The sequence below is a fragment of the Ischnura elegans genome, chromosome 12 (genome assembly GCF_921293095.1).
Source record: "Ischnura elegans chromosome 12, ioIscEleg1.1, whole genome shotgun sequence".
In the NCBI taxonomy this organism is placed as follows: domain Eukaryota; kingdom Metazoa; phylum Arthropoda; class Insecta; order Odonata; family Coenagrionidae; genus Ischnura; species Ischnura elegans.
Window position 1 is genome coordinate 32,731,799 of NC_060257.1, and position 15,782 is coordinate 32,747,580.

General features: G+C 37.6%; 1 protein-coding gene across 9 annotated transcripts in view; it reads left to right on the forward strand.

Annotated features, from left to right (window-relative positions):
• Positions 1-567: 567 nt before the first annotated feature.
• Positions 568-15,782, forward strand: part of LOC124169223 (CCR4-NOT transcription complex subunit 3) — a 69,910-nt gene continuing 54,695 nt past the window's right edge. For 6 of the 9 annotated variants that reach the window (XM_046547757.1, XM_046547763.1, XM_046547764.1 and 3 more), the window contains exons 1-3: positions 569-763; positions 13,436-13,668; positions 15,373-15,528. In XM_046547757.1, the coding sequence (XP_046403713.1) occupies positions 739-763; positions 13,436-13,668; positions 15,373-15,528 (414 nt within the window). In that variant the 5' untranslated portion in view covers positions 569-738. Of the gene's footprint in view, positions 764-1,695; positions 1,932-13,435; positions 13,669-15,372; positions 15,529-15,782 lie in introns of those variants that run through there. The other 3 variants (XM_046547756.1, XM_046547758.1, XM_046547759.1) reach the window with 2 other exon arrangements.

Here is a 15,782-nt window from a genome sequence, read left to right on the forward strand (position 1 = left end):
CCCCAAAATTATGATTCGGAAATTTTCAGAATAAAACGGATTCACCAACTGTGGGAAATAAGATTAGAATCCGCTCACGATCCGGCCACACACGCAAATATTCTCATCTGCGTTGCTGATGCAGCTTCACAAAATCAATATCGTCGACGTGCATAGCACTGGCAATCAGCTGTCGCTCAGTTTCACTGAACACATGATAATTTCACCGCCACATACACAATTTTGAAGATAGTTAGTTGCCTATAGTAAGCATACACATCACTTAATTTAACACACCACTTAATACTTAGAAAAATAAACATTTACAGCACAGAGTAAACCAAATCAAAACATCGAAGCCTTTTCTCGAGCAGAACCGCTTGATAATCTCGCGGCGTATGAAACTCAACTGCTCTGCACAGTGACATAAAAGTAAAATTTAATGGAATCGTAAGCTAATGATAAGTTTAAGTTGTTACATTAAGCAATAAATATTAACAAGAGAATTAATGTCCCACCAATTAACTAAAATATTGCCATTATCTACCATAAAATTATCCAATAAATTTTGTTTCGCATGGCGGATGAACATACTCCAGTCTCTGCCTCGACTTCGATGGAACAAGTTCGCCATCTTGAATGTGAGCAAAGTTACAGCTGTGTTGGATAAATCCGAATAAAATTTGGTTTCTTTGTGGTGCGCCCATTCACAAATATTAAGGATATGCACGAACAATTTTCACACTTATCTGCTTAGCCATGGCTGCTACGAGAAAGCTACAAGGTGAGAGAATATTTCAGATACGAAGGATATTGTGGAGGATTACATCCCTGTTTACAATTGATATGCTTGATATTCTTTTCGCTTAAAAGACCAAATAGAGCGAGGTGTATGATTATTATTTGATAAATGCAAAGCTCACGGTATAAATGCTCGCGTTGACTATCATTTATTGGGAAATGGGCGAATTTAGTGACCTTTTTGAATCGTTTCGTGCCTGCCAGAAAGTCTCGATTTGGATCCATAATTCGTGACTTAAATTACTTAATTTGGCTGAAACGGAAGATATAATTTGTTGTGACTCTTATGATGCTGTAATATTTTTGTCGAAATTTCATGGAAATGATTGCAATTGATTATTACACTGTATTTGTTAGATGTTTTCATTGTGCGTTCACCTTGTTTTTCATTGCCAGATGCAAGGCCGTGAGTAAACTGCTTTTTTACTGGAAACAACTTTTGCTGACAGTGTCCTTTGAGCTCTAAAATTGCACAGGAGTGATATCTTTATCAGTTGCTATTTAAATATTGATTTCGCGGACTTACTGCGTTTTGGTCCCAATTTCTTTGCCGTTATGTATGTGCTTGATCGTTAAGTACTTCAATGCTTAATCTTCAGCATTTAGGCATTTTATCATTAACTGTGTCGAATTTTGGTCGTTAGTTATCATTGTTCCTCCGATCAGTGGCGATTTTGATATCTTATGTTTTCGCACAGACTTGAAGAAAAGTATTTTTACTTTAAAGATTTAATATTAATGTTTCAAAGTAAATGTGGACCAAATTCCCGTAAATTTCGAGTGAAGTTGGATATTATTTTATAATTCCTAGGTCATTCACTACTATTGTACTCAATACACTATATTACTCGAAGTTCAGTGTCTCTATTCGTTGGCGGAGTGATGACTTAATTTATTCGGGGTCTCAGTCAAGTCCCGCTTAAGCTGTGGTCAGATTGTGCTTACAGCGCAGGATGGACGTGCATTGTAAAGTTGCCCTCGTTGTCTTTTGACGATTGCCGAAATGTGTTTCGTCTTCGCAGTTCTGGCAAACGCCTGACAGTGCTAGTGCATATGTGCGCAGGAATGAGAAACATCTCAGAAAGAGTTCCATGAATTTAAGACTACAATCTTCTGATCTACTGCATGTACAATCATGGAATTTATTGAAGGTTTAATGTAGCCTCACTTTTAATTATCGATGTAATACCACGTTAATGTTGTCCTCACATGCGTACGCTATTGTAATATTGACGTCGGCCTCCCTTCACTCATCAGAGAAGAGACTTCGAAGGAAATACTCAAACTTATTCTGAAGTATTTAAGAATTGGCGTATGTTTTGGTCGAATTTGTGGAGATTTCACAACTCGGTCGTAAAAATAAGTACAGTTTTGCGCGTGATTATATGAACGACACGGTCTCTTATTTTACTATTATGTTCTTGTTTTCCCTCTGAATGAATGGTTTACAAATCGAACCGACTGTCAGTGAAGTATGTGAATTGGTTTTGAAGTGCGTCTCCGTGATGGTTGATACCCCAATACATTATGCCGCTGCCCTCACGTAGTGTACCTGTGTGAGCTTATGAACCATCTGCTTAGTTTTTCATTGGAATTTATCACCTCCTTGGATTTCGTTGGAGTTCCGGTGAAACGTGGGTCATTTTAAAGTTTTAAGGATTTATAAGGTTTTGAAGAACTATAGTTAATGTTTCATTAGTTCAGAAAACGCGTGAATTTCTGCTAAGCCTCCCATTTATCAGGAGAACTGTTGCTGGTGGATTTCATTTCATTCTCTCAACTGAAGGAATTGGAGTATTTGCATCAGGAAATTTTCTGATCCAGTGGAAAGATTTGAATTTCAGTGATTTTGAAAGGTTGGTTTTTGTAATTAAATATTTCCTGTTGAGGTTTGAATTATCACCAGCTCCATTTTTTTGTTTGTGAGTTTTCCAATTCACTTTGTTAGAGAGTCATCCTGGGGATGAACGACATCCTTTGTTTCTGATCTGATCAGTCTTCTTTTATTATCAACATGTAAAATGCTACTATTCAAATGGTATTATTTGTTTCACATATTGCCAGAGGATAATTTTCCTTGTCCCTAGGAAGGGTTTTGTACATAATTAATGACTATTTTTTAAAATTATTTGTCACTATCAGATAATTTAATCAGGACACATATGTTCCTTTTACCTCCTACAGATTCGCAGTCTTGAAGTTAGCTGAATGAAATAGCTTTGGTTAATTTCATAATTATTCTTCTCATGCATATTAACCTAACATTTGAGCTGTTGTCATTATTATTTATAGTTATTTGATGATTGTGGGTATTTACTTCTCTGGTTCCTTTCATTGTCACATTCTTTCCCTCAACAGCTGGTGAGCACATCATGGCTTACTGGAAGCAAAAGAAGCATTAGCGTAGATGACCTGAGAAAAGCACACACTGTATAGGTGTAAATTTATTTAGATATACCTAGGTAGTATAAATATTTCCTGGGTTTTGCACTGGCTGATGTTATATAATACTGCGGACATTTTAAATGTCTCTAGTATTTTTTTAAGTGGGCATTGTTAGATAAAATTACCTGGTCAAAGGGTTTATTTGTTTCTGGAAAAACGTGTGGCATAGCTGTTTTCTGCCGAAGGTTTACACATGTGCTGGCAGTGCTCTAATATAGAAATCTTCAATTTGCTACGAAAGGCACTGGATTGCTCTTTTACCTCATTCCCCTAGAAAAAGAAACTGGGCATTTGTATCCTTTATTTACATTATCCCCTGATAGGCGAAATTGTCAAAAATAGTGTACAGTGACAGTACCTGTCTTGTATGACCACAGAGCAGGTTGTTGAGAATGGAGTTTTGAGTTGTGAGAGATGTAAGGTATTCATAAATGAGTGATAATAAAATGAGATATTAACTAAATTTGAATATGTAACTTTCATGATTATTTGCCTAGAATGTTAATAATTTAATGTCTTATTTAAATGCTGCAGCTCGGGGTATAATTTTGAGCTTAATAGCTTGCTATTGAGCTCTTTAGAACCTATCCAACCTAAGAAGAGATCAATTTGCAAACATTATGCCGAAGTATTTTGTGGAAGTGAAGGATGGGAGCTAGTCGCTTAGGAATGGGTTAATCATTCTTATTTTAGCGTCGGTTTTGATAGTTTGAATAATAAATAGATTTATAGTTTTTCCATTTTTTAGTCTTTTGCCTTATTCTTTATCGATATGTGACAAAAAAATAGGTGGTCAATCGATTTGCAGTTAAGTTGTTGACAATGTAAACTGCTTTGTGCATGGGCTTTTGTGGTTCATTGTTTTTGTCATCTTTTTTAGCTAATTATCTCCGCAGCAGTAGATTTACTCTAACGATTAAATGAACCAGAAGTCTTATAACGTCAGCGCTTCATGAAAAGTGGGTGGCAGCTTATTTTTTTTTTTTTTTCAAATTCAAAAAAATGGCTGATTAAGGATGACTATAATATTGAATTTTATCATCATAATTATCTTTCCTTTTTCTACTGAACTGTCATGACAAATAGTGGTGTCAGTTATGATTGACCAGACATATTAGCTGATAGCCAAAATATGTGGCAGTTGGGTGTTGCAGGAGGTATCTGCTGAAAAGAGGCGGAATGGGCTCATTTGCCAAGTTTACTTTTCTGTCAATGGAGAACTTGCACATTTTTTGAAAAAAATAGAGGAGATAGAGGACGTTGAATCTTGCACAACGCAAAAAACCTGAGGGCTAGGTAACGCTTCGTTTCCGAGATAAAAATTCTCAAAGTTGTCGAAAATCTAACGGCGCGAAAAACGGCGTTCGAAAGGGGGCGTGGTTGTTTCCAAGGGTCTGACGTCATATATGCCGTTCCGAGGACTCCGAGGCAGTACTACAGCGGGGGCCGCCGTTCCGCCCGCTTCCTCCGGGACTCTGGGCGGCACTAACGGGGAAAAGGAGCAAGGGTGGAGTTTTGGGGAGGGCTGGGAAGCCGTATATGGTAATTAAATGTAACTTAAATGGCAATTTGTCAGAAAAATTGCGTGAAAAGTTATCGGGATCACTATGCAGTTTCTGATCCGGTGGCGCGCCATCGGGTCAGGAACTTGGTTTACTACCGTCGTTTCGATGTCCGACTCGGCCATGCCCTCAGGGCTATTGTAGTCGGATATTGTAGTTCATATCCAAACGTCGGCACTTATATAGTTCTTGACCCGATCCCGAGAACTCTTCACGCTATCTATTCGCCGGAAAAGTACCAAATTGAAAGCACCAAGCAGGATTGCTGGCCCCCCAAGATGAAACTGTATACTTCGCTAATGAAAAAGAAGCTGAAACGCTACACTAAGACACCAGTATTTAAACGATGCTTCACACGTATATAATGAGCATCGTAGGTGGCGGAACCGAAGTGAAATTTTACTAAATATCTCTCTTCAATGTCCCTTGCTATCGGCAATGCCATAACGTCTTTCACCGCAGGCGCCGGCGAAAGGCTGGAATTCATCGGTAAAATTCGGTAGTTCATTCAGAGGAGATGACTCATGTTCCCTTTGAAAAACTGGTTTGCGAGCAGAGAACGACTTATTCCTGAATTTTCTGTAACCTTGGAAACTGCTAACATCTGAATGTTGTTTAGACTCGCTTATATTTTTAGACTTGCTTATTTTTAGCGTTGTTAGATTATTGGACAATATGGCAGCCCAGCGTTCGGCCATGAGTAAAGTTCGGTATAAATACTGTTTGGTTCCCGGATGTCGACATACAACTTTCACGGCGGCCGAGAAAACATTTATTCAATTACCCAGTGAAAGGAAATTGCGTTTACTATGGCTGAAAGCAATGAGGAGAAATCCTGAGGACATATCGAAGAAAACTATGGGATTCGTATGCGAGGATCACTTTCATGTGAGTATACAAAATTAATGTAATTATAAATTTAATTACTTCATTGGTTTTTCCAAATAATTTCATTTACGCATATAAGTTCAAAGTTCAGTAATCTTTATTGATTAAAAGTTTCAATCAATCAAAAGTTGTGAGTTAAGTGTGTTGAAGACAAATTATAGTTATGAAGTGAGAGGTTAAAACCCTAGATATTATGTAAGAAGTAATTTCCTCAATAATAAATAAATACAGTAATTAATTTCCTTAATGATGAATAAATAAAATAAGAAGTACTTTCCTCAACAGAACCATTCCCAAGATGTCTTCATGCAGATTTGTGGAATGGAATATGGTAGCAAATAGTATAACCCCAACTAATTGTTTTCTGAATTGTATCCATTCGAATTTTCATACGTCTTTTCTGAATGTAAATGACACTCAATATCATTTCCGTTTCCTCATCTAGGGTTCTAACCTCTTATTTCATAGCTATAATTTGTCTTCAATTCATTTAAATCACAACATCTTTGGATAATGTAAGCCACTATGAAAATTGTAAAGCAGTACAGAGTAGATGTGAGCGAGATATTCATTTATATACATATATATTTTTTTAGCTTGAAGACGACCTGGAAAATTTCATTAGATTTAAATACTATGGAGGGAAAGTCAAGTTAAAACCCAGTGTTGTACCCCATATATTTAAGTGTCAGCTGGACAGAAAATGCATGCATCCAAAGAGGAAGCGCCATTGTAGTGACGCCAGAGCAAGAAAATCCTTGATTAGTGCTTTGGAGGAGGCTGATTCTGAGGAGACAGAGGGAGATAAAGGATTTTTAGAAGAGTCGGAAGGAGACATAAGAGATGCAGCTGAAGGACTATGCCTGCTTTCCAATAGTGCACAGTTAGAGGAAAGTGACGTGATTTTTGAGCCTTCCTCAACTCAACGTGGCTCCCCTGGGCAGGGAAATATTGGACCTCATGCAACTGATGCTGCTATAGAACCATTCTGTTCACCTTCCACTAGCAACTTTGAAGCGATGCTAGAGAAAAGTGAATTTACTTTATATTCTGCAGAAAATCAGAGAGATTTTTCCTCGCAAGTGAACATTAGGCCTCAATTTCGAAGCAAAAAGATTCAGTGCAGACTTTTATCCGTGAAGGATATTGCTTGCTCCCCTATAAATAATGGACAGATACAATCTTCAAGCTATATGCAGATTGGAAATAGTCAGTATTCATCAGAAGATTCTATTTCTTCTGATTCCGAGGGTGATTCTTCTGAAATTGAAGAAGAATATTCAGAAGAGGAAAGTGAAAGTGACGAACTACCGTGCATTCTCGTAACCCAAAATGAACTCAATCTGAATGTAAGACTTTATATGAGTGACACAAAATTCTACTTAGGCTTGCCGCAAGCAAGTGTTAATGTTGTTAACATAATAGCTGACACAGTGAAATGTGGTGTAACAGGAGTTCTCCTTACTTTAAAAAAAATCAAGCTGGACTCAACATTCAAAGAGCTAGGGTATAACTTTGGCTGCTCTGAAAGTTGTGCATCACGAATTTTTAGTAAGAACACCCCTCTAATAAGTTCATGCCTCTCTGAACTGATTTACTGGCCCAAGTCAGAAGACATTAAAAGTAACCTACCATTGCCATTTCGTGCTAGATTCAGCCATGTTCAAAGCATCATTGACTGTTACGAAATACAGATTGAGAAGCCCACCAATCCAACGCATCAAGCATTGACTTGGTCTAATTATAAGAAGGCAAACACTATTAAATTCTTAATTTCAGCAACACCAGATGGCCTCATAAACTTTTTATCAGATGGTTATGGAGGAAGAGCAACTGATGTGAGCATAGTTAAAGATTGTGGCTATTTAAACGAGTTACCCGATGGCTGTGAAGTGATGGCTGACAGAGGGTTTAAGGGAATAGACCACTTATTAGCTGAGAAAGGATGCAGGTTAGTTAGACCCCCCTCAGTTAAAGTGGGAGAAAAATGCAGCAAGGCTGATGTTATATATAGTAAGAGGATTGCTAGTCTAAGAATCCATATTGAGCGAGTCATTGGAAGATTAAGGGAGTTCAAAATGCTCAAGCCAAATGCATGCATCGACAGAAATCTTGTTGTGAGTTTAAGTTATGTCAATAAAATAGCTGCAGGGTTGATAAATTTACAAAATAAGATAATTAAGAAGTGTGATTAGTTATTAAGATTTAATGAGTTAGTGAGAGCTTGCCTATTATTATAGCAATACTTGTAAGTAAAGGCATTAAAAGCATTCTACAAACCTCTGAAATCATTATTTTACCATAATTTTAGAAGTAACTCATATTTTCATATTCACATTATTTACACATTGCCAGACAGTTGACACCTGGTGGAATTTAAATGGACTAAGGTTTTAAATAGAAATTGTACAGTAAAATCCATTAAAACATTTTATTGGAATCAAATGGCTTTAATTAACAGTGGAAATATATTTTTTCTCCAGAATTCCCTGGCCCTGTCAACCAGTGACTTTGTTAAATTTTTATCATAATTTACAATTTTAATTTCAATTTTGGAATTGACTTCGTACATAGGGTCAGCAACGCACAATATTCCTTTTTCCTTCCCATAAAACAACATTTGGAGTTGCAGTTGTGCATGGCATCTACTGCCCACTTTCCCACATTTGCCAATATAATTTAACTTGCATCTTTCAGATGTGGGACACTTCACCTCAACCACGTATTCAGAACTAATGGCATCAGGCGATGCCACAAATTCAGGGAGTTCAGCCTTCAATAATAGTCCTGTATTTTCAAAAGTAACACCCAACTCTCGTCTTAATGACTTAATTACATCACCTTCTAGCTCTTTCCCCCTCTTGATTGGCCCTGTGATTTTAAAGGGTCGAGCACCCAACAACTGCTCTGCAAGGACACCACCACCATCCATCTTACAGTTAGCCACTGCATAAATCATTGAGGCACCCACTCGTGCATACCTCAACTTATGCCACAGATGACATGATGCCTGCCCAACAGTCAATGATGATGCTTGTAAACAAAGGGGCAGGGTCATTTTTGACTTAACAAATTGAATGAAATCCTCATACAGCTTATTCGTCAAATTTTGATTCTTAAATAAAATTCCCAAATGGAATAAGTCCAACTGCTCAAGGGAGTTAGAGGGAGAGTTGTAAGCCAGCAGAACACATTGATTGTTATTTTCCCTGCAGTCCATCAATACCCGGTCCTTGAAATCACCAATTCCATGAATTGGGTCCACAGGCTTTAAATTTCCTAGATCAGTGGCCTTAAGGAGTTGGTTTCTTACACCAGACAAACGTGGCTTGCGCCAATAGCACTCAACTTCAGTTGGGGAAGGCTCTAAGCTCTTGTTGTGGAGCCACACTAGGAAAGCCAAGGCATGCTTGCATCCCCCTTAAACATGAAGTGATAAACATGGTATCATTAGTCATCTTACAGAAAAATAATTTACATTTTATTTTTTACAAATTATTATTTTACATATTACCATCGATTCTACGTGAATATTTCGTCTATAAAAACGTCGGTATGCGTCTACACTTAGATGAAATTACATTCAATTTAAGAGTTACTTGAAACCACTACAAATAAACATCATAACATAAACGTACTTATAAAGCCATTAACTGTGGTCTCAGCTACTAATAAAGATATGCATGAATTAGTTAATAACTAGTATTAATAAATCATTACGCCGATTCATTATAATTACCTGACGACGCTGTGCAATCGTGACAGTCAAGGCTCAAAATCGTCTTCGACGCTTCGTCGAACACCATGGTGGCATTATAATTTTTGGCCGTAACTTTATGTTCCGGACAAATCTCACACTTCACCCGGCATAAATTATTTGATCTTTGTAATTGCACACGTCCAATCGCGCTCTCAATGTATTCTTTCCTCATTGATCTAGAATAAAGATTCATAATGTAAACATTGCGAAAAGGTCACCTGTATTATCTCAACTTTGCTATTAATGACGACCTTCTGCAACAGAATTCACATGAAAACAACTTATGCATTCATTTATCTTGTAAATAACATAAAATACTTACCGCAAAGCCTTTACATTTCGTATTTCAGCTGATGTGTACTTGTCACAGCTCATTAAGTACTCCATCATTATGAGAGAGTCCACTTCGGGCAGATTTCCGGGCTCCGCACGAATATATCCAGCTTCCATGCCGATAATTCTCTTGAGTTTAAAATAAAAAACAGCTAGCGTACTTCTTTAAACATGCACTATAGCGCAGGAGTTGTATATCTCAAGGTAAATCCACTTTCAAGCGTCTCGAACTGATAAACACTTTGTTATGCCTGGTTACCATGCCACGGAACGGCATATATGACGTCACGCGTCATAAAGGCCGTAAAACGATATCATTATTTTCAGAGCGCTACTGTTCAATTAATATGCGTCACTCAGGTTAAAGAAAAGTATACATATTAAAGATTTTTGATTTTCTATACGATACATGAGTTAAATTGGCTGTACAAAATCCTTGCAAGTTCTCCATTGTGATAGAGTTGGAAAAAATGAATTTTTCCGTATTATCAACGCATTTTTTGATGTATCCTTTTGTGCTTAGTGTATAAAAAAATCAATAAGTTTTTCCCAGCTGCTGAAGCTGGTTTTTCTTTTTAGGTTCCCTTTTGTTAACTCCTTAGTAACGTACAAAGCTACAAAAAAACCATCCTACAATTTGTTGCAGCACCATTTCTGTATCATAATACGAGCTAGGAAAGTCAACTTGATTTTAACATTATAACTTCAACAGCATCATGTCCATCTGACGTGATTTCAATGTGAAGAAGTAATTGGTGTAATCTTTGTTGGGACTAAAAAAGTCGTAGGATAGGGTTAAATTGCTCCCCGCTCTAAATGGTTAAGAGCGGTCACAGTAGCTTAACTGTAATTTAGATAAGATTACTGATTTCAAGCAGGTGTCCTCCTAAAATATTCCAATTTATCATAGCTCAGGTGTAAATCCAGAATTAAAAACTTAAAGTTCAATAGTTAATAGTATATTCTCTTATCCCTGTCTACAATTTTGTTCTGGCAATTCATATCAACACCATTATAAGAGTCCTTAACAACTCTTTAACAGGGTTATTCAAGGTGATACTTATTTTAAGAGGCATCCATTAATTATGTGAGGTGATTTTTGGACCACTCTTCCCCTTCAGTGAAATATGATGAGGTTTAGGCTTGACCCCCTCCCAATAATCTCACGCAAAATTGTCCAAAATGCATATTTTCAATGTAAATATGGTAATCTATGCTTCATTGCTGTGGATTTGTAAAAAAACAATTTGTTCAATTATTTTTATTTAAAATTAGTTAAGACTAGTATTTAAGATTACTAAGGTCGCAATTTTACACTGTTCTTGACTGAATAAAAAAAATTACGTGATACTTGCCAGGATACTCCCTCACCCCCTTGTAAGATTGAATGAGAATCGGCCTGACCCTCTTTCTCCCATAAATGCCTCATGTAATAGGGTGGTTTCCTATTATTTTTTTATTGCCTAAATCGAAAGATTATTACTCTTGGAGTACGAATTTCACGCTTTTAGATTTTTAAATGACAATATCTATTTTTCGCGATTAAATGAAAAGTGCAAAATTTCAAGCGCGCGAAAACGCGACGCGTAAGTAGGAATGATGGGAAAAAGTCCGTGCGACGCATTTCTGGTCCCCCCTCCCGCCTTGTGAGGTGACCTTGATCGAGGCTCTGAGCGCTGATAGGACGCAGGATGCTAGCGGGTAGCTGAGTACCTTGCTGGCTGGTAGCGCTTGGCTTAAAAAAAGGTTTATTAATACCTTATCAAACGAAGAAAACTTTCCGACCTTAGCCAGCTTTAATAGGTGATTATTAAGACATGTTTCCCTGAGCTCTGCGCCTCATGCATGCATTGGTAACCTCAGACGATGTATAACTCCTATCCTCTCGTGTAGAAACTAGGTCCCTGTGACGTCACGTGGAGTGGAATCGCATGGGCGCCAATCTGGCCTTTTTCAAATGAGGATAAAATTTGACCCTTGCCATTCGTCTAAACCGGTATTTCAAAAACCAAATAATTTGTGTATTATGAATACACTAATGGTGGGTAACGAATCGCAATCAATGCCTTTCGTTTTCTTTGATGAAGGAAACCCCTATTATAGGATGCCCACTTATGGGTCTTAAAGGGAAAATTGACATTTCAATATGCCTATTTCAGCAAGTTGTCGGAAACAAGGTAGGATCAGACAATAGAAACCCTAGATATTTACAGAAAAAATAATCAGAGAAAATATGTTTTGAGGTGCCTGGCGCACCTTGCCGTGATCTTATAGATAATGGATTTTTATCATGTTAAGTTTGTCATTGAACCTGTCTCACACCCAGATTTCGTGGCATATCATTGGGGAGTTCGAATTTTCTTTGGGAGTGACTATCTTAAAGTTGATGCAGAAGCATATGATTATACCCCTGACTCATATTGTGAGTCCTCTTTTTCAACCTTCAAGCAGCCAGCCTGAGTTTGGGGTATTGAGTTTGAATATTTGTGTAAATATGAGTCAAGGCAATGGCTTTTCCTCTGTGGAACATTCACACATAATGTACACTTACAGGTAACTCTGTATTTCCTGGGAAATTGCATAGGGAACATCCTAGTCTGTGCCATATAAGCTTGATTTATGTTGTATCTTACAGCACATTTTTATACATTTTTCAAAAAGGTCCGCAGTGCAGTGATAATTGTAGAGTGATCCATAATACCCATTGCATGCTGTAGAGTATTTGCACTCGCAGTAAATAGAATTAAAAAGCTATGAATTCTCATCTCAAATATAAATTTTGGTTAATAGCTTATTCCTCCTCGAAATTCATATTGTGTTCCCCCTCAGTGACAGAAGTGGTTTCATTTATAGACCAATTTAAATAAGCAGCGGGTGACGACACCAGGTCAACTAGAGAATTGTAATATTCTCTATTGTAATATTTGTGGCTATTTTTTTAAACAATATGTTTGTTAGAAGTTCTATCATTCAAAGTTCTGACTTAAGCCTCAGGACTGTGTGGACAAACATGCTATCTTGTGACAATGTATGCCTACCTCAGGGTGGCTGCATGCATCACCTTCTCCTTGAAAGCCAACAAAACTTGGCCTAGGTAGAGGAATCCTTGGTAGATTAAGTGACAGAGCTTCTGGAGAGAATTGGGGGACACAGGTCCGATCTCTAGTGAGGGCAATTGGATTTTCTTCCGTAGAGTATTTACAAAATTATGACCACCTAGATTGAGTACACTAAAGGTGAAATTCTCTATGAAAAAAAAACTTATTGCTTTGCTGGGATTCAAACCCAAATCTTCATATTGCTGGTCTGGTACCAGTTACACCACTGAGTCAAATTCTTCCCAGGAGAATTTCAGACTTGTTACTGAAAAAGGTGTTGACGCCTTAATTCCACACTGTGGTGCAGAAGTGGGTCATGCTTAATAAGCCAATGTCAGAGATTAGAAACCCTACTTTGTACACACCAGCAACTTGGTGATTGTTTTTCAAGGTACTGCTTGTAACAAGTCGATTTGTATGTAGTCACTGGAACTCGTGCAATTTTGGCTGTACCAATGTCAAGCATTGTAGATTTTGAAGTTGCTGGGTTCATTATTTATGGGACTATTCTGTATTCCATCAGTGTGTGCTGTGGAAAGTTGATTGATGAGAATTTTCCTTTTCTGCAGGTGAGATAGACCGCTGCCTTAAGAAGGTAAGCGAGGGAGTTGATACGTTTCAAGACACTTGGAAAAAAGTGCAGCATGCCACCAACTCAAACCAGAAGGAAAAATACGAAGCTGATCTGAAGAAGGAAATAAAGAAACTCCAACGACTGAGGGACCAGATAAAGACGTGGCTGGCTTCTCAGGACATCAAGGATAAGTCATCTCTGGTTGAACATCGCAAGCTTATTGAAACGGTGAATATTCTCCACATCAGTTATACAGCTAATTCGCATTTATTATGTGCCTTGTTTTGTGAGTGAAAGGGGTTAATAAATTTTTCTCTCTGTGCTATTGTTTAAAGTAATGTGTGCTCATTAATTTTTTTATTTCATAACCTTCTTTAAAGTAATTTACTTTTTATGTATTTCCTTGCCTGTAATACATCAATCTGACCTTTCTCAAGTTCAATTAATATTTCTAATGCTACTCTCGGTTATAATTAGGAATGAGTAGAATTCATAAACTTAGGGAACCTGCTTCTAAGGGAATCACAGTGAAGGTTTCTCTGATCTGACACTGTGTATGATCCTCTGTATCTCCTTCTGGCATTTTGATGTGCAACTCGGCCATCGTCCTCCAGGATTCCAAACATTGGATTCCTGAACCTGGAGGACATTGGGCAATGTGATGGGTGGTTGCACATCGAAACATTGGATGGAGATGTGGGTGACCTTATTCAATGTGAGACCAGATAAATTTCACTGCTATTGTTTGCTGGGAAAAAACCAAACATTACATCAAGGTGATTCACATTTTGATTTTCCATTTTCATTTTTTGCTTTCATGGAAATTGGGAAGTCTTGGAAATCTCTGGGAAATTAAGTAATGGTTAAGGGGTAACTCCAGAGGCATGGCAAAAAGATAAGAGTCATAGTTGAATGCAATGAGCATTGCTGCATGTGAGTGGTGAGGGCAGCATTTTGTTGCCCTTCTGGCTGGGTGGCACAGGGTAATGTGCTGATTTAGTGCTCCTTCATTTTTTTCTGCTTCACTAATACTGCTTGAACTTAATTTCACAATATGCCTCTCTGCATTATTCCATAAAAATCTTAAAGTATGACTGCTTTGCCATTGATATAAAGTCAGAAAAAAAAATTGAACTGAAATTCAGGAAATTTGAAATGGAAAGTCTGCAGGAACCCTGTCGTAACACTTTGGTGGATATAAAGTTTTTTTTTGGGGGGGGGGGGGAATTGCTGGCACATTTTCTGGTGGATGGTGTTAGGAGATCATTGTGTCACCGATAAAACTATCTCCCCATTAGCATGGGACAATTCTGTGGGAAACCCTGAAGACATGAATATTCATCTTTACCATAATACAGAAATCTTCGGTTGGTAGAAGAAAGGGTTTGGATGAAAAATGGCTATCCATCGCTGCCTTGTCCAGTCCATAATTGTTCAACAACCTCAAGTAGGGAGGTAGGGGTGGTTTCTCCCTGAAAACACCTACTTTATTGTACCCCTGGTTCATTGGAATGAAAAATTATCCAAAGATTCGTAGCTAAATAGAATTAGCTTTGTACTTTCCTCACAAAATATTTATTAACACTTTGACCATGGTACAGTACTGTTATATCATTATCAAGGTAAACTAATTATATTACCATATGTGTTAATAAATTCCCAGTGTGGAATGTACATTGTGATTTTTTTCCATATATCTTGGTTCCATTTAGTTATACCAGAATGTTTAAGCAGTGAATAAATTCTTGCCAACATTTTTGATGGATCCAAAAAATACCCTTGTTTGTATCCTAATTAAATACGAGAAGGTAGATGTCTTGGCCAATTTATAATTGGCCAATGACACCTATGTTCTTTTTTTTAATTCCTCTAGCAAAAAAATAGGCCCCTACACCCTGTATTAAAATTTTGCCATAATTATACCATTTTTAGCAAATGGAGCGCTTCAAGGTAGTTGAGCGTGAGACCAAAACAAAGGCATATTCCAAAGAAGGGCTCGGCCAGTCACACAAAGTGGACCCAGCCCAGAGGGAGAGGGAAGACATGTCCATGTGGTTAGCGGCTTCTATTGATTCCCTCAATCTCCAGGTAAAAGAGATTACCTTTATTTGATTTTTTTTACTGACCATGAGTGTTCTTCTTCTCTCTTCTATGATCTGTCATTCAATAAACTGTCGATTGAAGGATCTAAAGCTTTTCCCATGAATTATTGTGGTGGATTTCTTTTGAGTTTCCAACTGGGTTTGGATCTGCATGATGGATGCGGATGTTTTGTTGGGAGACTATTCAAACATCTATCCACCATGCAGACCCCAATTAAGTTGGAAACCTGAGAAGAATTC